The following is a 22,112-nucleotide window of genomic DNA, read 5'->3' on the forward strand; positions in this document are numbered from 1 at the left end:
TCCTCTTGGGCCAGGGATGTGGGCAGGGGTGAGCAGAGTTGGTGGTCTCTTCCGCTCTGCAGCCTCAGGAGTGCCCACCTGACCAGGCGGTTGGGTCTCCTTCTTACCGGGTCTGGGAGCAGAGAGCTGCTCTTTTTTTTTTTTTTTTCCGGAGGTGGGGACCGAACCCAGGGCCTTGCGCTTCCTAGGCAAGCGCTCTACCACTGAGCTAAATCCCCAACCCCAGGAACAATTCTTTTAAAGGTATTTTTCCCCACTGTGAAGGCAGTGGCCACACAGCAAGTGAATGCTTTCCCAATGGGAAACCGTATAAAACACATGATAAAACTGATCACAGTATCTCAGTCTGGGTCTATCAATATGTCTTCATGGATTGAGAATGACTTAAAAGGTTCCACCCTGTCTTGAGTATTTGCAGGCAGTGAATGGCTGCTGGAGTCAGGGGTCATAATCCTCTGTCCTGGGGCCACTGGGAAGTTGCCTTTGCTCAAGTAAATAATTCCAACCCATGCCGGTGCAGGCGATCCTAAAACAGTTGATTACCAAAACTGAACAAAGCAGAGCAACAACCAGCAAAATGAGGAAGTACTTGGGGGTGGGGCATCTCATTGAGAGAAAAAAGAAGTCCTGTGGGAGAGGAAGGAGACCAGAGGACAAGGGGAGAGGGGCTACAATCAAACGCCTCTCTGTGTGCATGGGTGTTTGTGAAAGTGTGAACAAATAAGTAAATAAAATCTTTAAAAAGAAAAAAAAACTGATCACAGATCTCTGTGTATCATTTCTCAAAAAAAGAAAGAAATTACTTCTCTAAACCAGTTTCTTTTCTTTAAACATTACTAATAATGAATGGATATTGCTGTAAACAAGAGAAACAGGAATGCATTTATCTCAGAGTATTGAATTTTGGCTGTATAGTTTTTAATAACATGTATATCACACGCGACTTAATTATAACCGTGTCCACTTTCTTTAAGACCAATTCCCAACAATCCTTCTACAGCTCACTTTAGTCTTCTCATTGCTCCACCAACTCCTATTTTAGAACAATCTCTACCTCATCATACAAAGTCCTTTGTCATTCAAAGCAGCTTCCTTATTTTATTACCTTTGTTTTGCCAAAAGTATATGTCATGCGTATAACCTTTACATCTCTTCTTTTCTCATTTGGTGGTCGCTTTCTTCCTTATTATCATCAAGGTTATGGGTTTAAAGACATAAAATACTTCTCTAAAACAAAACAAAACCCAAAATATATTCTAAATAACAGCCTAGGAAGCTGTACCTGGAGCGGAGAAAGCATGTATACTGTACCTTAGCTATCTAACAAGTGTGTTCAAGTAAAGCATAGAAATAGTCATGCTTCCTTAACAATTCTGTTTGTTAGAGACTTAAGTCGTTATAAGTCTCATTTTTCATTTGGGCTTCTGAGGCATCCAAAGCAGGGTAAGACCGGCCTTTCCATCTGCATCCTTTTGACAGCAGAGCAAAGGCTACATCGTGAGCAGAAGCTCTTATCTCCCAGAAGTCAGTTTATCTATCAAGTAATAGCAACCGTTTGGATGTTCTCGTGGAACCAGAATTCATATAAGGATCCTGGAGACAACACCTTGACAAGAACTGTCCAATTACACACACACCACACACATAGACACAAACACATAGACACACATACAACACACAAACACACAGATACACATACAACACACAGACATACACACAACACAGAGAGACACACAAACACACACAAACATATAGACACACACACACACACACACACACACACACACACACACACTTTTTTCCCAAGACATTGTTTCTGTGTCAAATCCTAGCTGTCCTAAGACTTGCTTTATAGACCCAAGTGTTGGGATCAAAGCATGTGCCACCACACCCAGCTTTATGCTTTATCTTTTAAGAGAAAATACTAGACAATGGGGAGACCCTTCATGCCCTGGATTGACAGAATCAATATTATAAAAATGGCTATATTTCCAAAATCAATATATAGATCTAATGCAATAAAAAACAAAACTCCAATGTAATATTTCATGGGTCTAGAAAAGGCAACCCAAGAATTCATATGGATACACAAAAGACAACAAATACACAAAGCAATCCTCAAGGTGAAACCACAGCTGGAGGCATGAGAATACCCTACTTCAAACTTTACTAGAGCTAGATTGACAAAGACAACCTGATAAAACCAGTCAGACCAAGGGAACAGAGCAGAGGACCTGGGAATTATCTGAAAAGGCTACAGACATTTTAAAAGTTTCTGACATCATAGGACCTATCAGCAGAGCAAACGGACAGCTCACAGAATGCCTGGATATCTTCACCGGCTACACCAGAAGCTAATATCCAGAATTTACAAAGAACTACATAAGTCAAATGTACCAAGGAAACAAAACTGTCAATTAACAAGTAGGCTAATAAAATGGAGTGTTTTCAAAAGAAGAAACATAAAAGACCATTGACTATACTTAGAAATGCCGGGGGCTGGAGAGATGGCTCAGTGGTTAAAAGCATTGGCTGCACTTCCAGAGGTCCTGAGTTCAATCCTCAGCAACCACATGGTGGCTCACGACCATCTATAATGTGATCTGGTGCCCTCTTCTGGCATGCAGGTGTACATGCAGATACAGCACTCAATTACTACATAAATAAACAATTTTTTTTAAAAAATATACAATTAAAGTAGAACTACAGCATGACCCAGGTTTCACTTCCAGGGCATATACCCAGTGTCTTAGGGTTTTATTGCTGTGAACAGACACCATGATCAATGTGAGTTTTATAAAGGACAACATTTGATTAGGGCTGGCTTACAGGATCAAAGGTTCCGTCCATCATCATCAAGACAGGCATGGTGCAGGAGGAGCAGAGTTCTACATCTTCACCTGAAGGAAGCCAGGAGCAGACTGAGCATCCTCAGGCAGCTAGGAGGGGGTCTCCAAGTCCACCCCCACAGTAACACACTTCCTCCAACAAGGCCACACCTTCTAGTAGTAGTGCTCCCTGGGCCAAACATATGCAAACCATCACACCCAGGGACCTCTATTTTCTACCATAGTGATGCTGCATATCCATGTTTATTACAACACCAAGGAAATGGAACCAACCTCGATGTCTACTCACAGATTAATCAATTGATGAAAATGTGGTATCTATGCAAAATGGGATATTAGTTAGTTACAAAGGGAATGAATTTTCCAGAAAAATGGATGATCTTGGAAAGTGTGATAGTAAGCAAAGTAACCCAAATTCAGAAAAAACAAAACAAAACAAAACAAAACAAAAAAACAAAAACAAGTGCCGTCCCTCATGTGTGGTTCCTAGACAATGATGATCCATTTTTATATGTAAACAACTGTGTTGGTAGAGTCTAGTGTTGAGAAGAGAGATCACAAGGAGTGGAATCAGGTGGTCAAAGGATGAGATGCACAGGAAAGGACACACAAGTCATGAAAGAGGATAGAAAGCTAATTATGCTTCTTGATTGTTTCTTTCAACTCTGTCAGCTTTTTTTTCTTTTTCATGGAGGACCAGTGCATTAAAGCATAATAAACAGAGAAGGTGTGAAACTCTGAGTGAGGCTCCAGGCCCTCTGACCAGCTGTCCTGACTGTAGAGAGGGCCATTGGGATGCACAGGACTTGCGTATGTATCTGACTGAGTACCTCACTTCAGCTGTGTGACCTTTGCGAGTTCTTTATAAAGTGATTCTTAAAATTTAATTTTAAAAACTCAGGTTGACACCCCAAAGAAAGATCTGAGAGCATCAGGCATGTGTTGTTTTCTAGACGTGGTCACATTGATGAAATAGCCTCTCTTTTTTGGTCTCTTCCCATGCTGTCTCTTGAACAGGAGAGGTAGACAGCCAAACTTAAGGAGTCAGGCTGCTGGCTTTGGATCCTTTCCTCTTGAAACCGCACTTTTGCTATAATCTGAATAGAATTGAGCTTAACTTAGCAATTATAATTTATGATAGCCTATAAGTGATATTTAAAAACTAAACACATACAGACACATAAATTTGAACCGTTATAAGTAAAGCTAGATTTTTCCAAACCTATCAAAACGCAGCCATAGTGTCGCATACATTTAATCCAAGCACTTGGGAGGAAGAAGCAGGCAGATCTCTGTGATTTCAAAGCCAGCCTGGTCTGTACACAAGTTCAAGACAGCCAGAGCTGTGTAATGAGACCAGTCTCAAAATGAACCAGATCAAACAAAAACATCAAAAATCTCATAGCTTTTATTTGGATTTTTCTCATTGGCAGTTCTAAGCTGTTTATCTGATTTTTTTCTTAAATGGTTAGGAATACCTTGTCAAGAGCTGGAGAGAAGGTTCAGTGGTTAAGAGCTCTGACTGCTCTTAACCAGAGGCCCTGAGTTCAATTACAGCCATCTGTAATGAGATCTGGTGCCCTCTCCTGGTGGGTCTGAAGACAGCTAGAGTGTTCTTACATATAGTAAATAAATAAATCTTTTTTTTAAAGAAGGAAGACCTTGTCAATTTTATACATTGAAAAGTATGACTCCATATGAATAAGGCTGAAGAGTTTTGACTTTCAAAGACAGAGAGACTTACACGAAGCAGGAAGGTACGCAAACCTGGGCCACACCTTCTGGTGGCAACGTACACAAAAGCACCTGGGAGAGGGAAACTTGGCGTTTGCCCTGCTTGGCCTCACTCTACGGGCAAGCATCGTCCAGTTGCTGAGACATTCCGCCATCCGTATTAGAACAACTTCTTCTGGATTCCAATGTATCCTCCACACATGCTGCACCAGATCGGACTGCTAAGACATCCAGTTCAACAGACTGAAGAACTCGTAGATTCTCAACCTTTCCGGTGTGAAAGAGCCATTCGGGACTACAGTGTGTAGAGCAGCAGAGTAGATGTCCTTGTGATGATACCTCCACTCTCAGTCCTGTGAGAACCCTCACTAACACACTCCTCAGTGAAGCCCCAGTTGATCCCTTGTATAGTAACAATATCTCAGTTCTATGAGAATGCTCACTAACACACTCCTCAGTGAAGCCCCAGTTGATCCCTTGTATAGTAACAATATCTCAGTTCTATGAGAATGCTCACTAACACACTCCTCAGTGAAGCCCCAGTTGATCCCTTGTATAGTAACAATATCTCAGTTCTATGAGAATGCTCACTAACACACTCCTCAGTGAAGCCCCAGTTGATCCCTTGTATAGTAACAATATCTCAGTTCTATGAGAATGCTCACTAACACACTCCTCAGTGAAGCCCCAGTTGGTCCCTTGTATAGTAACAATATCTCTGAAGGGCCAGACAGATGGCTCAGTGATTCAGAGTACTTGGTGTTCTTCCAGAGAACCTGGGCTCAATTCCCCGCAAGCCCTCACATGGTGGCTCACAGCCATCTATAACTCAGGTTCCAGAGGATCCAAAACCTTCTTCTGGCCTCTGAGAATACTGCGCACAGACTTACTTACAAGCAGGCAAAACACCAACTCATAAAAAATTAATATTAATAGTGATTTCTCTAAACTTAATCTGTAGCAATCAGTCTAAGAAGGATTTTTAAATATTTATTTATGTTTATATGCATGCTATGTGCCTGCTTGTATACCACATGCCCATAGATGTTCTTGGAAGCCAGAAGAGGGTGTCAGATCCCCTGGAAGTGGAGCTACAAGTGATTGGGAACAGCATGATATGCGCACTGTGAACATGGGTCCTCTGTCTACAAAAATATCAAGTGGTCTTAGCCACTGAGTTATCTCTCAAGATCCCCACTAAGGATTTTTAAGAAATGCTTAGCCTTTTAATTAGCATACAACATTTTATGTTAATATTTTCTCCTTTACAACCTGCTTTGTAAGAAAACATTTCTCAAAATCTATGTATATCACATTAAAAATGATAATAGCTTAATGAAACTTTTATGATTCCGAAGAATTTCATTTTATATAAACAAAGGTTTTTAATATTTTATAAAGCAACAGACCTCAAAATTAACATTTAAATAGGATTTTTAAAAACAGATTTATTTATTTTTAAGTACATGTGTACATATGTATGTATGTATGTATTATGTATGCATCATTGCATGATGTATGCATGTATTTGCTTGATGCCTTCAGAGACCAGAAGGAGGCATGGGGTCCCCTAAAAGCAAAGTTGCAGATGACTGTCACACGGGTACTGTATGAAATCCAGGTCCTCTGCAAGAGCAGCAAGTATTCTTAACCATTGAACCATCCTTCCAGACTCCCATCCTATTCAATTTTTAAAAGCTTAGAATGGGTCTGGAAAGTTGGCTCAGTTTCAATACCCATCATCATGGTGCCTTACAAACACTCTATAGTCCCTGGGGGATCTGATGCCTTCTTCTGAACTCTGAAGACACCAGGCATACCGGTGGTGCACATACATACAATACATACATTCAGGCAAAGGCTGCATGGTGTGTGTGTGTGTGTGTGTGTGTGTGTGTGTGTGTGTAAGAGAGGGAGAGAGAAAGAGAGGGAGGGAGGGAAGGACAGAAGGAGGGAAGGAGAGAGATTCATCTTTCTCTAAGTTTGGTTAAAGAACCCTGACTAATACACACACATTTTCTCAAGAAACTAGCCTAGAATGAGACCCCCTAATCATCCCCAAAACAGATTCCCATGTTACTAAGAGAAAGCAACCCTCCTCCCATGATACATCTCTTCACAGCTTGATCTTATCACCATCTCTAACAACACAATGCACCAATTCTTGTGGATGACCAATCTCGGACATGTTGTTAGAAAGCAAGGAGGCATTGATGAAACCCCCCCCCCCCCCATGTCCACAGCAAGAAGACACTTTTGACTATCGGCTCCTGGACTGACAAGTTTGCTTAATAACAACCACTGAGTCTGAACTCTAGAGCTTCCGATGGGACAAGTGATCATCAGAGGAAACTGATAAAGCTGCTTCCTCTCAGGTCACAGATGTGCGTTACACACCTTGGGAAACTGTCTCCGTGTCAGTAAGGGGCTTCAGTCTTTTAAACCAGAAGAGGTTTAAAGCCAAAGTGTTTGGATACCCTCAGTGGTCAGATGGTAAGAATCGCAAAAACCAAATGAAGTTACAGAATCTTAGAGCCTTCGTCCTGAGGGTGGTGACGCAGCCTAGGTTCAGTTTCCAGCTGGTCAGTGCCAGTGTCTATAACCCAGAGAAGCTTCCTGTTTCTTCACTAGTGTTGTTCCCGCTGCACATTAATAAGTGGAAAATATCTTTGGTATGACCTGAACGTGACCTGACCCTCATTTAGAAGCGGGGAGCCCTTGGATGGTAGCCCAGCTTAAGAAAGGGACACGTAAGTGACCTGGGAGATTGTCAACACAATAAAAACTGTTCCCTCACACCTGGCTGCCAGCTCCACCAGATGAGCCCACTACCATGCCGTACTGACTCTCTAGATGCCTGAGACAAAATGACCTCTGTGTCCCTTAAGTTGACCCTTGGCACTGATTTGAGAGGAGCTGGGAGAAAAGAACACCAAAAAACCGAGGGTGGGTTTTGGCCAGTTGTGATTGGTCCGTGACTCCTGACCTCACAAGGAGCCATTGTGAGATAGGGTATTAGTCCACCTATAGAAGATTCTGCTGGGCCTTGATCTTCTCTTTACACTGCAGTTACACTCTTGGTTGGTTGCAGAGCGCTTGGTCTCAAGATGTTGGTCCTGAGAGTTTATTTTTTATTTCCTACTTTAGAACTACTAACCTGAAGATAGTAAGTTTGCTGCCTGGATGTTGACTTAATGTTCATTGATTTAGATTTAGTTTGTGCATACGCTTCAGTTTGTTTTAATTATCAACCATTTTCCATTAATATGTATGTATGTGTGCGTATGTATGTATGTATGTGTATGTATGTATCCATTTACTTTTTTTTTTTTTCTTTTTCTCTGAGGGCCATTACTCTAGCCCTCAGAATTTTTTTTAAAGGTGTATTTTATTTTTGAGTTCACTGTTACTCACACCAGACACACCAGAAGGGGGCATCAGATCCCATTACAGATGGTTGTGAGCCACCATGTGGTTGCTGGGAATTGAACTCAGGACCTCTGGAAGAGCAGTCAGTGCTCTTAACCACTGAGCCATCTCTCCAGCCCTCCATTTACTTTCAAATGTTGTAGAATGGCTTATTTTGTTACCTTAAACCTTTCGTTAGTCTATATTAGCTGTAAAAACTAAGGAATTTGACTTTACCAAGAGCTTAGATCCTATCCACCTGCTTTGTTATTTCCCTCAACCTTCCTTCCCCTGTGTTTAAAAAGAATCCCCCTATCATGTTAAGAATCTTCTCCTGACACCATGCCACTCATGAGGCAACTGAGGAATCTGGAGGGACAGCTCATTTCCTCATGGCATCACACTGTCAAAGAGCCACCATTCTTCAATGCCCATAAACATGAGTGTAAAGAAGAAGGATGGCGAACCATGAGCGTAGAGGACCGTAGTAGTTAGAGCCATTACACAACTTGAGGGTCTGAATGAAAAGGGCCTTGAAGAAACTAGTCGATACCCAATAAGCAAGAATCTCTCCCTGAGGTCGCCCCAAAGCTCACTGGGTCCATTCTTGTTACTGCAGCTAACTAAAGCCCACATGTCCTCCTCAAGGTCTGAGTGTGAGAGGTTTCACACCCGATTCACCTCACTGAATTCTGTCCCCAGTTGGGTGGGCTATTTAGGAAGTTGGCAAATCCCATAGTAGCGGTACCCAGCAGGAGAAATTGAATCATTAGAAGCCATGGGACATGTCAGAAGCCTGGAAGCAACTACTTCAAACCCATCTCCCTGAGACCCCAGCCATGGTTTCCCTGTGCTCAGAGAGCCTGAAGCACAGTAAAATCTGTGTACCCTATGTTTTTGCTTCTCGGGGATTTTTGTCACGGCAATGAGAAAAGTAATTCTGTGCTTGGAGACAGGACGTGAAGACGTGCTTTATTATTTAATCATTTTTGGTTGTAAAAAGCTGTGATTGGTCCATTGTGTTTAACCTCACAGAAGTCATTGTGAAGAGTTGCAGACTCCGCCCACATAAGACACTACTCGCTGCTTGGTTGGCTACAGAGTCGCTGGTTCACAGAAGGCTTGGATATTATTGACCTCCTGAAAACAGATTCTGTTGATGTGCTTGGACCCCCAAACAGCGAGTTTGTTTCCTGGTTTGTGGGTTTTGCTTTTTTTTTTTTTTTAAAAAATTCTTCACCTGACAGCAAGAGGATTTATTGTACACGAGTTACATTTGGCCACAAGAGAGAATAGAACTAGTCCAGAATGCCAAAGGTCCAGGGCAGAGGGCCTGCGGGACTGTTTTGGTTATAAGAAAGGCAGTCATTTTCCCAGGTGATCTCGGCAAGGTGACATTCCGGGTCTACTGAGACTTATTACCGACAGCAGCATACAGTCCAACAACTTGTTCCAGTGTCCCGGCCTTCAGCATCCCTTACTTCTGCTCCTGCAGGCTTCGCGGGTGCACAAGCTGCTTTACTTGGATCTCTGCCTCATCTTTCTTTTGCTGGCTTCAGCCTATGCATTCTCTTCTTCCGCCACTTCGCTCTCATGGCGCAGGATGTTCAAGGAAGATGGCGCTAAGACCGAGAGCAACATTTCTATTCTTAAGCATAATCCTTTGACATTTTAAAATTTAATCTGTCTGGTTTGAACAGCTTTATTAGTACGGACAAGTTGTAAAAGAAAAATAAGCTTTGTCCTCACCAAGAGCACTTCATCGCATCTACCTGTGCAGGTCTCTACTGCAAGCTCTGATCAGCTTGAATGCTGGTCTATCCTGGTAACCGTCTTCCGCACTTGCTGTCTTTCACTCTAACACTCCGCAAAAAGACCAAAATCATGCCATGTGTATAGCGAAGTTCAGCCCGTTTCATTACAGCGTTGCGGTGTCAGGGAGGGCTGTCATCTTTAGATGACCATCTATACGAGCTTAAGATAAAGGATTGAAAAACCACAAGTGTAGCGAGTGTGTAGGAGGCAGATTTATTAAGAAAGGGTTAGGCTCCTAACAGAAGGCCATTGGTGTAAACGTTGCAGTGTAAGTGAGCCCTACTCAGAGAGGTATCCTGGACATCAGGAGCCAAGGAATACCACAAAGTCACACCACACAAAGACCTCACATAAGAGATTGGACAGGGAAAACCAGAAGCAGGAGGGAACTGAGCAGAAGGCATTCTTGGGGGCAGAGCCTTCCAAGGTTGCCTGGGATTGGCGGGCTTATGTGACCTGGTTTTGAAAGCTCGGGATTGGTGGGCTTTCTTTGCCCTTTATCCTACAATTGGATCAGAAACATAGATTCATTCTATAACTAATATCCTTTGTCATACCCAGATCAGCACAGAGTTCCAGAGTCAGTTGTCCTTGGACTTACTGTTATTAAAATCAAAATGTCCTCCTCAAGGTTAGATATGAATGGGCTCACACCTTCTCATGTGTCTGAATGCTTGGTCTCTCTCGGGGATGCTGTCTGGGGAAGTCATAAAACCCCAGGACCATGGAAAGCAGCAGGAGAAATTGGGTGACTAGATGCAATAAGGGCCTGCCAAAAGCACATAACCAACTACTTCAGATCCGTCTTTCCAAGTCACTGGTTTCTCCAACTGCCATCCCTCCCTGTCTCTGAGAGTCTGAAGGAGAGAATACCTTTCATCCTTTCAACTACAACTTTTGTGTGTGTGTGTGTGTGTGTGTGTGTGTGTGTGTGTGTGTGTTTCTTTATTTTTCTCCATCTTTATTAAATTGGATATTTCTTATTTACATTTCAACTGTTACTCCCTTTTCTGGTTTCCAGGTCAACATCCCCGTAACCCCTCCCCCTCCCCTTCTATCTGGGTGTTCCCCTCCCCATCTTCCCCCCATTACTGTGCTCCCTCCAACAATCCTGTTCACTGGGATTTGTTCACAGCCATGACAAAAGTTACACAGTCCCTTCCTGTGAAGTCACCAATAAATAGATAAATAATAACCCTTTGATAAGTGATTAAAATTTTTTATTGAAGATTTTTCATGGAAGTACACAGTGAACGGAGATCGTTTTCATGAGCCCCGTTGCATTGCAGCTGCTTTTGGCCTGTGCCAGAAAGTTCTCATTTCAGTTAAGGTTCTACTTACGATCCACAGCTCTAGTTAGACTAACCATTACCTCTTGGACTGGCATGTTACAGACAGCAATCCCTGTATCTATTTCTACTTCAGAAAATAACAATACATCATTCTTGTGGCTGAGCCTGGGTGACCCTTCATGAATGTTGCCAATGAGTTTCCATATGGAAACTGTGAACAGTCCTGCTGAACTGTGGACCTCGCTGTGAACATGAAGCATCAACTTGGTCATGTAGAACTTTGTGTGCGATACCGAGGAATCTCATCATTTCAGTACACATGGTTATTCATTAAGGACATTGGCTTGTACTCTCTCTGTCTCTGTATTTGTGTCTGTGTCTCTGTGTCTGTGTCTCTGTCTCTCTCCCAGAGTGTGTATGTGTGTTGTTGTTGTTGTTGTTGTTGTTGCTGCTGCTGCTGCTGCTGCTGCTATGGTTTTCACACCAGGGTAATACTGGCTTTATAGACCAAGTTTGGAATGAGCTTTTCTTGTCTCTTTGGAGAAGCAGCTTGAAGGTCATCAGTCTCCACTCTAAGGCCAGTAGGTAAGACCCATAATGCAATCTGTTGTTCCCGGACCATCCTTAATGACAGATTACATCACCCTTTCCATCGTGTGACTATAGTGACCACGTGCATTTTAATGTCCAGAGTTGATCATCACACCCAGGGTGTAGCAACTAGAAGGAAGCAGGTGGTACTCATCTTTAATAACATCTCGCCAAGGTTGATGTCTTATGATTCAAGCAATCCTTTTCTTTCAGAATCATCAACTCTCTAGAGTATGAGTTTGCATCACCCCCAACCCTAGGATTCCCACGGATTCCTCTCATCCTTTAATCTCACACATCAATAATTTGTATTTTCTCTGTGGGTGATACAGGTCAAGGGCTAGTCAGATTTGTTCATACTTTCAAATTACCAGATCTTTTGTGTCTTTGGTCTTTGTTTCAACCTCTATGTGTCCTCATATTTCAACTCCGATCTTTCTTATACTTTCTCGTAACTAGTTAGGGGCTTGAGTGGGCTTAGGGGGAAAAAAAACAAAAATCTCTGACCCAAGATGCATCATTAGGATGTTTGAGGTAGCTATGATTTTCTTTTTCTTTTTCAAAAAGTTTTATTTATTATTTATGCACACTGAGCTGTCTTCAGACACCAGAAGAGGACATCAGATCTCATTACAGATGGTTGTGAGCCACCATGTGGTTGGTGGCTGTTGGGATTTGAACTCAGGACCTCTGGAAGGACAGTCAGTGCTCTTAACTACTGAGCCATCTCTCCAGCCCCAGCTATGATTTTCATGATATAGAAATGTAAGCTATAAACTTGTCTCCTACACCTTATTTTGGTTTCATTTTTCTTTCCTTTTAAGATCATCTCGTGGTGATCCCATTCCCCACCTGTTACAGTGGTGGACTTGGAGAAGGAAATCCCATGCATGGATTTCTGCGATGCAAATTTACCACCAGCATCCAGACAAACTGGTTCCAGGCTGTCCATATCTACCATTGTGGACTCCATGTGTTGTTTAGGCCAAAAGGCCGAAGAAACTCTGGGACTCATAGGAGCAAATAGGCTTCATGATGTCCTGACAAAAAATAATATGTTCAACAGGAAAAAAATTGTTGGGAACATCCTTGGAGAAATAAGGCATGTTCCAAAGATTTGTTCTGCCAAGAGTCCTGCAGGTCCTGACAACCTCGCTTCCGCCCTTTGGAGGAGAGAGAGTGATCCTGCCTTGTCCATGTCCGTGGCATCTGACACCCACAAATGGCAAGGGGAGAGCTCCTCTAGGTGCTTCTCTCCAGATTTAGACGAGATGCTGGAGATCAGCTGGCTGTGGAAGTCTGCCCAACAGTGCTATGCTGAGGAGGCCTACAACAGCCACAAAAATTCTGAGGAGGCAGAGAGCACTGTCTCATTGAGTGACTCCTCTGAGGATGACCTGTCCTACCTGGAGGATATCATTCCCGACTCTAACTCGGACTCACAGCACGCTGGTGTGGGGGTAGGGACCAAGAAGACCAACAGTACCATCGGGATCAGTTACACATCCCTCAATGCTGTATTGTTCCTTGAAGACACCAACTGCAAACAGATCCCAGAACCTCAAGATGATACCAAGGTTACCAACCGCATCGGTGTATCCAGTGACGTGAGTGAAACTGACCTACAGTTCAGTGAGAGAATACATGATACTACATATTCCGTGATTTCTGCCCAGAGTAGGAACACTAAATATGAAGATGACAATGGCATAACCCTAGAGGAGTCACCATCTCTATCTAGCAAGGACCAGTTCTGGGAGGTGCCCAAAGACCCCATAAAGAAGCAAAGAAGGCAGATTAGTCAGTTCTTTTACAGTTTATTCTGTTGCCTCCCCACCCCGAAGAAAAGAGAGACAACCTCCAGGTAAGACACTGTCTTATTGCCATAAGACATGGAAAATGGAGTAGCTAGGAAACCTAGTAGCAAGGCCACCAAGGCCCTTTGACACAGATATGTTGGCTGTACCCATTTATAGAATGTGGCCCCAAGATTGCTGTGATCCTAGAAGACTCTTTCCCACTGTGCCCCTTTACGTGGATTCAGTGTCTGCCCGAAGCAGACAGCAGTGGATGCAACCATGGGCAGTGGGGGGAGGGAGGAGGAGGGACTTTGGACTTGGGGAAATGGGAAGTACATTAGGAAGGAAGAAATCGGGTGGAGAACTACATAGAGCAGAGTTGCTGAGGTTAAATCCTGCCAAAGTCACTAACAGAGCTCTTTGCTTGTGTCTCCTTTCAAGGGCTGAAGATCATGCCTGGGTCTGTGATTCTTAAGCCCTGGATTTCCGTTCAGCCTGGTATGGTCCACCAGCTACAGAAGGGAGCCAGGCCAGAACAGGATAGAGCTTTGTACCGCAAGACCTGTTGTTACCTGTCAGACACCTACAGCCTGGGCACGAGCTCTCTACCCTCCTCTCCCTGCAGTGTAGACTATTGGCTGCCTACTTCTTAACTTACGGTGCCCCAGCACTGAGGCTGGACAGAGCGGTCGATCACTTGTTATGAAGAGACAGCTGTCCAGATGCAGCAAACCTCGGGAGAGGATTTTGTGTTTCCCATGATAGCTCATCACCTAATTTTGATCCTTATCAATGACCAGATGCAATGAACTGCATGTACTCGGTAGCCCATGAGGTAAGGAGGCACAAGAAGAGGTGCGGGGACGAGGAGGGGAGGGGCACGTGGGACATGTCAAAAGGGAAGAAAAGCAGTTGGAGAGTGAGGAAGGAAAGAGCATGAAGTGGGGAAGGAGGAGGACCTACCCAAAGGAAGTTCCAGCTCTGGTCGGGCAGCTGAGAAGAACAGATGGGCGTGTTGGGTGGAGTTACAGACCTAAGCCTCCATGAAAACATTAGGAGAAGAGGACTCTTGCACACACCGTTATCCACTAAGAAGCGGGGTTTTTTGTTTGTTTGTTTGTTTGTGTTGTTTTTGAGTAGCTGCTCATGTAGAGGAGCCATATTTGGGTTCCTGCACCCACACTGATGATCATAATCATCCCACAAGGTCAGAACCGGCTGGATCATGAATCTGTGTCTCAGAAAAATAGAAAATAGCACACACACCCCACAATTTCCACTGAGAGAACACAGAAAACATCACCCCTGGTCTGCCATATGTGACAACAGAAGTCTGACCCTCACCTATCCCATGCCATGGCCTCCATGGTAACTTGCTCAAGCAGATGGACTATTTAGCGTTAGTGTCTTCCAGCCCCTACCTATCAAAGACACACTATAGCAATGCAAGCATGAGCCAGGACCAGTTCAGAGCACCCTGCTGTTTAGGCAGTGGCCTGTCAATTAGCTTCTTGGGTTGGGAAAGTTTTCTAAGCAAGCATTGGATGATGTTCACGGCTCTGCTCATGAGGTCTTGAAAGTTGTAAAAATGTCACATTCAGCATGACTCCTACATCATGATCTATTTCCTCTAATATGTGAAGTAGCATGGGGGAGGGGGAAGGCAGAGAACCTGAACCATATGTCTACCCATCTCTCCTTAAGGCAGAGGGCTACCTAGCCAGGGGCAATGTGAGAGAAATATCCTGACAGACAGGGTTACAGGGTCCATTATGGACAACATCCAGTAAGCAAGGTGACTTCCTTTCAACAACTCTAAGCCACCAAGTCTCATCTGCTTTGGGGTCTTAACTCAGCAAGGCACAGGATCACTTCTGTGGCCCTTTAAGTTCACAACTGCACACTTCTGCTCTTACCACAAGTCAAGGTATTGCTTTCTTGGCTCACCTACCTGATTCCCAAGACTGCCCACCATGCCAGGAAACTTATTCCAACTTAGTTTGCAGGCTGCCATGAGTCCTAAAAACTTTGTAAGACAGGGAAAATATTCAACCACAAGCTTTTCATGCTTCACAGACAGAACTGTGTAACAGGGGATTGACTGCACAGGGATATGTGAACCATTTGCCCTGTGGACTACAATAGGCCTGTGAGAGATACCAGGAAATGAGAGTCTAGCCATAAACTGCTCTTCTGGTGCCGGGATGAAAGCTCGTTACACCAGGTGCTTGCTCTGCAAGCATAAGGACATAAGCGAAGGTCCAGCAACCACCTAAAAGCCTTGAAGGGCAGTGTGAGCATTCAATCCCATCTCTGTGGAGATGGAAGGGAACAGCCCCATTTGATCCCTGTGCAGATGGTCTAGCCTAATTTACAACCTCCAGCGTTAAGGAGAGTGTCTCTAAAAACAAGGTTAATAGGACACTTGAGATTCCCCTCCTACTCATACTTGAGAAAAAATGGGCAAGTGCTCCAGAACACATATGAACCCATGCACATGTACCTAGACACACATAAAAGACAGGAGGCACGAAAAGAGGAAATAGAGAAAACCATTAAGAGTTCTTCTTTTGTAATTGATTATTCTTAGGTGTGGCATCTATTTCTCAATCTGCAATATTTTGTGTGTGTGTGTGTGTGTGTGTGTGTGTGTGTGTGTGTGTGTGTGTCCAAAAAGCTTTCAAGAGAAAGGCTTCTACATTCACATGGTTTGGATTTAATTTTTGTTTCATCAGATATGTCTCTTCAAAAGTAAGCATGTGGCTTGAATCTGCAAAGAAGACCGGGGAAACTACCCTCAGCTGCATTTGTTGGACCGCCATAGAACAGCATCTCTCAGCTCCATGGGGGAGCCTACCCCACAATGACCCGGTACTGTGGATCCTGTGGATTGGTTTCTTTCGTGATGTTGTCACATCAAGACTATGAACCTGGAGCAGTGTTATGCTCTCTGTAGTTGAAACAAGATTCCTCAGGCCTCACATGGAAAGTCATTCATTTTTATTAAACGCTCACTTGATTCTTTTTTTTATACTGGCCTATCTCTTCCCTTTGAAAGAAAGCTATGATGTTCAGTCCCAGGTGAATAAAAACGTTGTGGCACACCTTCTCAGCCAAGAACACCTAACCCTGTGTTCTATACACCATGGCATGTACTTCCCAGAGCTCATCCACCCCCAAAGTTTTGGCAATGACAATAGGTGCTCCCCTTTGTCGGGACGCCTATATCTTATTGGTGGCTGTTCCTGAAGCCCAAAGACTTGTCAGGTCTGCAGCATGGTTGTCAGCATACATTCTGGCTACTCTTTTGGGTTTTTATATCTACCAACCTCCTCCACCCCAATCCCTTCAACCCCCTCTCAACACTAGGTGGGTGAGACAGTAGGTTAGAGGAGAAAGAGCCCATTGGCCTCCTTAGACTTGCTTGCTGGTTAGCAATGTCATGAAGTTCCTTGGGGCAATTCCAATCTTCATTGTCAGGACATCTCCAAGTAGTGTAGCAAACCAGCAAACACCAACAGCAACACAGCAAACAGAACATCAGCAATTCAGTAAAGAGCAGTCCAGCAACCCAAGCAAACAGCTGCAGCAGGGGCGGTGGGCAGGGGCGGCGGCAGGGGAGGCGGCAGCAACAGCAGCAGTAACCACACACTCTCTAGGTGCTCTGGCATTTTCATATCCTCTCCAGAGTCCCCAAGGATTCCAGATGTAAATGCTGTTCAGGTGGCAGAATCACGCCTCTGCCAGAGCACGAGACAAATCACAGTCAGCTGCTGTGGACAATAAGAAACAGCCACACATCCCGTGCATGGGACTGAAACAAAAAGCATGTTCTCGTAACTGAGTCTTTTTAAGAAACCAAAATTCTCACCACATACAGGCACAAGGATACTCAATTCTTCCTGTTGGTGAGCCTATGTCCAATCAGGTAGCCACTTAGAAACCCAGTCAATCCGCTGGGGAACGCGTGTTGAAGCATCCGAATCCAATTCCCTGCCACAGAGCGATTTTTCCTAAGGCCCCAGGAAAGTAGGGTGGCTAGCCAAGGCCACTAGTGCAGAGGCCCGTTTAGAGCAGCCTCTGCCCCCAAAGCCCAGGGCTCTCAGTTTTGATCTGTTTACTTTCTTTCTCTGGGCCCAGGCACTGCTGTTCCCTTTTGCAATTTCACAAAAGCATTTGTGTTTTGTTTTTCTTTTTTTTTTCTTCCTTTTGGCTTTCAAAACATTGTTTCAGTTTTTTGACTCAGGAGACCAGGCCATCCTCAAACTCAGAAATCTACCTGCCTCTGCCTTCTGAGTGTGGGGATTTAAGACCTGTGCCACCCTTGCCCGGCCTCATTTCTTTTTTCTTTTCTTTTCTTTTCTTTTCTTTTCTTTTCTTTTCTTTTCCTTTCTTTTCTTTTCTTTTTTCTTTTCTTTTTTCTTTTTCTTTTTTTTGCATTTTTATTAAATTGGGTATTTCCTATTTACATTTCAATTGTTATTACCATTCCTGGTTTCCAGGCCAACATGCCCCTAATCCCTCCCCCTCCCCTTCTATATGGGTGTTCCCCTCCCTATCCTCCCCCCACTACCGCCCTCCCCCCAACAATCACATTCACTGGGGGTTCAGTCTTGGCAGGTTCAAGCCAGCCTCATTTCTTAACATTTTACTAAGTCGGTGTTCCACTGACCTGAGAGAGATCCTAAGATTCTGGGCAATGTTCTTTTCCACGTGTTGTTCTGTTAATGTCAGCGATTGAGCTCTCAGCTTCATGGGCCTGAGGTGCAAAATAGGAAGACTGACAAATCTCTTCTCAGCACTCCATCAGCCCCAAACTCTCCAGACAACCGACCTGGACATAAGAAGCAAGGCAGCACTGACTGAGAATTCGGGCAGTGAACTTGGCTATCACACGCAGAACACGACTGAGAATGGAAATCTTCCCCATCCAGTTCATCAAGATGAGTTCCCCCTTCCACACTGTGAGGTAACTGGATGTGCTGAAGCAAAGAGCTGCTTCTCAGCAGTGGCATGGCCAGCTCTGTGCCCAGCCTACTCCAGACAGACTCTGAGGGCTCCAGTAGCAGAATCACATCACCTTCTGCTGATTTTTAAAACTGAACCACGCTGAAAGACCTTCACGTTGTCAACTGACCCAGGAGCCTAGGCATTGGCTTCTGGGCTTCACTAACGTGAGTATCCAACAGGAAGGAGCAATAAAGGCCCTCTGCACTTAGGGTCAGAGGGTCATAGGGCTTTAGTGGCTGAGAACAGAGCAGACATTTTTTGGGAGGGGCAAATTAAAAGGAGACCCTGAGGGATATGAAGCCCCCAACTACAGAGGAAAATATTTACAAGTCAATAAAACGGAGACCAGAGAAAGTGCCTCAGTTCAGATGTCCCGGCTTCAGCTGTCCAGCAACCTGCACAGACTTGCTTCAGGAAATTGAGAGACACAGGAAAACAGAGCAATTGGAGGAAATATGGAAACAAAAAGAAAAGTCGGCTTGAGAGCCTTGTCTGTACACAGCTTGGAAGCAAGCCTTGGTCCCTTTCTCCCCCCCCCCTTCTTTAACAAACAGGGATGCCGATGTCTGCCTGGAATCCCATCACTGGCCCGATAGAGATCTGCAGACCCTTGGGTCTCAGTGTCAATCCAGCCAGCCTAGCAGAACCACTGAGACCTGATAATAAATGAGAGACTTTGAGTTAAAAAACAAAAAACAAGATGTGTCTGAGGTTTTCCTTTCACATGCTCGGACTCCAAGTGGATGTATGCTTACATACAGTCACAGTGTATCTGCACACTTGGAATAAGAGACGCATGCACACGCCCACACACACACACACACACACACACACACACACACACACACACACACACTTTATGGAATGATTTGTGTCACTCAGGCATTTATTTTTGATTCTTTGGGACAGGACCGGTGGTCCATTCTGAAGGTGAGTGAGTGCCTTACGTATCTAAGGGTGACCTCAAACTTCCGATCCTTCTGTCTCCTCCGCCCAACATGGAAGATCCATGTCCACCTCCCCCTCCCACCCTCACAGAATACAGATCTAACACAGATATTGTAGCATGCTAGGGCAGCACTGTAGGACCAAGGTACAACCCGCTTTAGAAATTTTAGAGAGAGACCTGGTGTCAGGTAATGGTAGAAGGGACCTCTTTGGACTTGGGTTATTGTGGCTGCTCTCAACTCAGCAGACAGGCACACAGAGAACAGGAGTCAGAATCTGGAGGAACAGCATCACCAGGTAAGAACTGTCAATGGACACCAGGGTTACCTGCAATCCCCAAAGCTCAGAGAGAAAGGACAGAGCCCTCTCAGAACCTCAGAAGACACAAATCTCTGGGAAGAATGAGCAGGTCAGGGGCTCTGCTGACCCCACCTGGCTGATCCTCTAGCATTTTGGTGAAAGTTCTGACCAACAGGCAGGAAACTCCTTAGTGTTGTTCTTCCCGGGTGGTCATCCATTGGTCAGTGCACAGCCAAAGCCAAATTGATGCAGATGGACATTTAACCTCTGCCCTGGGATTGGACATGGACTTCTGAAGAGTCCCGCAATCTGAGGAACAGTCTGCTTGTGAGAGTGACAGAGATTACAATCATGGTACACACTGAGATTAAGAAATTGGAACTACCTAGCCTCGCAGAGACTGGATGTACCAGGGTAGGGGATACCCAGAAAGACCCCCACCTGCTTAGGAGAGAAGAGGAGGGTAGAGGGAAGGATTATGGGGGGAGGGTGACTGAGAGAGGGGTAGTTATCAAGATGGAACGTGAATAAGTAAAATAACAAAAATTAAAATAAATAAAATTCAAAACAATCTACCCTTACAAAGATTTTAAGATTTGGAACACTAGTTTTTTTAATTACATTATTAATAAAAAAATAAACTAGGGTTGGTTGATATTGTTGTTCCTTTTATGGAGTTGCAAACCCCCTCAGCTACTTCACTCCTTTCTCTAACTTCTCCACTGGGGACCCCATTCTCAGTTCACTGGTTGGCTGTGAGCATCCTCCTCTGTATTTGTCAGGCTCTGGCAGAGTCTCTCAGGAGACGGCTATCTCAGGCTCCTGTCAGCATGTAACTCTTGGCATTAGCAATATTGTCTGGGTTTGGTGGCTGTATATGGGCTGAATCCCCAGGAGGGGCAGGCTCTGGATGGCCTTTCCTTCAGTCTTTGCTCCACACGTTGTCTCCATATCTCCTCCCATGAGTACTTTGTTCCCCCCTTCTAAGAAGGACTGAAGCAGCCACACTTTGGTCTTCCTTCTTCTTGAGCTTCATGTGGCTTGTGAATTGTATCTTGAGTATTCCAGGCTTTTAGACTAATATCTGCTTATCTGTGAGTGCACACCATGCATGTTGTTCTGTGATTGGTTGCCTCACTCAGGGCATTTTCTAGTTCCATCTACTTGTCTAAGAATCTCATGAAGTCATTGATTTTAATAGCTGAGTAGTACTCCATTGTGTAGATGTACCACATTTTCTGTACCCATTCCTCTGTTGAAGGACATCTGGGTTCTTTCCAGTGTCTGGCTATTATAAATAAGGCTGCTATGAAAGTACAGCTCCCAGGGACTAAACCACCATCCCAAGAGTACACAGAGATGGACCTATGGCTCCATCTGCATATATAGCAAAATAAGGCACAGAATAAGTTTATCTTCTAAGACATCTTTGCAACTTCAGTTCCATTAGGAAACTAAGCTCCAAAAAAGAAAAAAAAAAAAAAACAGCTTGCATCTGTTGCTTTGTGGGGAAAAAAAAAAAGAACCAGGGGGTTGTGTTGTGGTGATCCCTCTATTGCTAATCTATTTGTCAAAAATCAGTGAGGACCTACATTCTTGTCCCCAGTACCCACATCACCCACATACAATGTCAGGGCCAGCAACACACAGTGGTAATCCCTACTCTTGAGAGGCTCAGAAAGGAGTGTAGGAACCGGTGAGCTCAGAATCGGGAAAGTCCCAAAATTCAAGATGAGAGACCAAAGAGCAGACAATCCAGGGGTTGACTCTGGATTCTTGAACAATGACACGCAAAGATGAATAATAGATAAGTGAACACTCTCTCTCTCTCTCTCTCTCTCTCTCTCTCTCTCTCTCTCTCTCTCTCTCTCAACCCCAAATCATACTTGGAAAAGTCTCGGCAACCTGTCAGGGTAGAAACTGTGGGTTGCAGCACGCGAAACCCTAGCGGTCAGCTGAACATGAAGTCCACGTTCACAGTGGTCACCCACGAAGGTCTTCTGACTGGAAACAATGCCTTTTTAACGTCACTAGGATTAAGCATCCATGCTCTATGCAAAATATAACCAAAGTCGTAAGCACAGGCCTGTACACCATTTGCCAGTTCCAGGTGGAACCGAACCGCTCAGTTTTGTACATGGGTCCACACGACCTCTAAATCCAGGAAAGCCGCGAGCACAAAGCAATGGGTCATACCTCAGCATCTCCAGCCCCCGTTCCTGGGAAGCCTTGGTTCAAGTGCTGTGGCCTGGCCTGGCCCAGGAGAGGGGCAGCCTGTCAGGCTGGGACAGGGGGCCATGGGCTTTACTGCCTGTCACAGAGAATGCTCCTGCCCCTGCATGACAACGACAAGGTATCCTGATATA

The 22,112-nt window shown here is 44.4% G+C and overlaps 1 protein-coding gene across 2 annotated transcripts; it reads left to right on the forward strand.

The window, feature by feature from the left end:
- Positions 1–7,587: 7,587 nt before the first annotated feature.
- On the forward strand, positions 7,588–16,515 carry LOC134482731 (uncharacterized). 2 transcript variants are annotated; one of them, XM_087591726.1, is made up of 5 exons: positions 7,662–7,749; positions 9,027–9,187; positions 12,514–13,553; positions 13,930–14,323; positions 16,224–16,515. In XM_087591726.1, exons 3-4 carry the CDS (start codon positions 12,580–12,582, stop codon positions 13,961–13,963), a joined length of 1,008 nt encoding a protein of 335 aa, XP_087447852.1. In that variant the 5' UTR covers positions 7,662–7,749; positions 9,027–9,187; positions 12,514–12,579; the 3' UTR covers positions 13,964–14,323; positions 16,224–16,515. The 2 variants fall into 2 exon arrangements, with proteins under 2 accessions (XP_087447851.1, XP_087447852.1); XM_087591725.1 differs by lacking the exon at positions 9,027–9,187 and having other exon boundaries at positions 7,588–7,749.
- Positions 16,516–22,112: the final 5,597 nt, after the last annotated feature.

The sequence above is a fragment of the Rattus norvegicus genome, chromosome 17, assembly GCF_021556685.1.
Source record: "Rattus norvegicus strain SHRSP/BbbUtx chromosome 17, alternate assembly SHRSP_T2T, whole genome shotgun sequence".
In the NCBI taxonomy this organism is placed as follows: domain Eukaryota; kingdom Metazoa; phylum Chordata; class Mammalia; order Rodentia; family Muridae; genus Rattus; species Rattus norvegicus.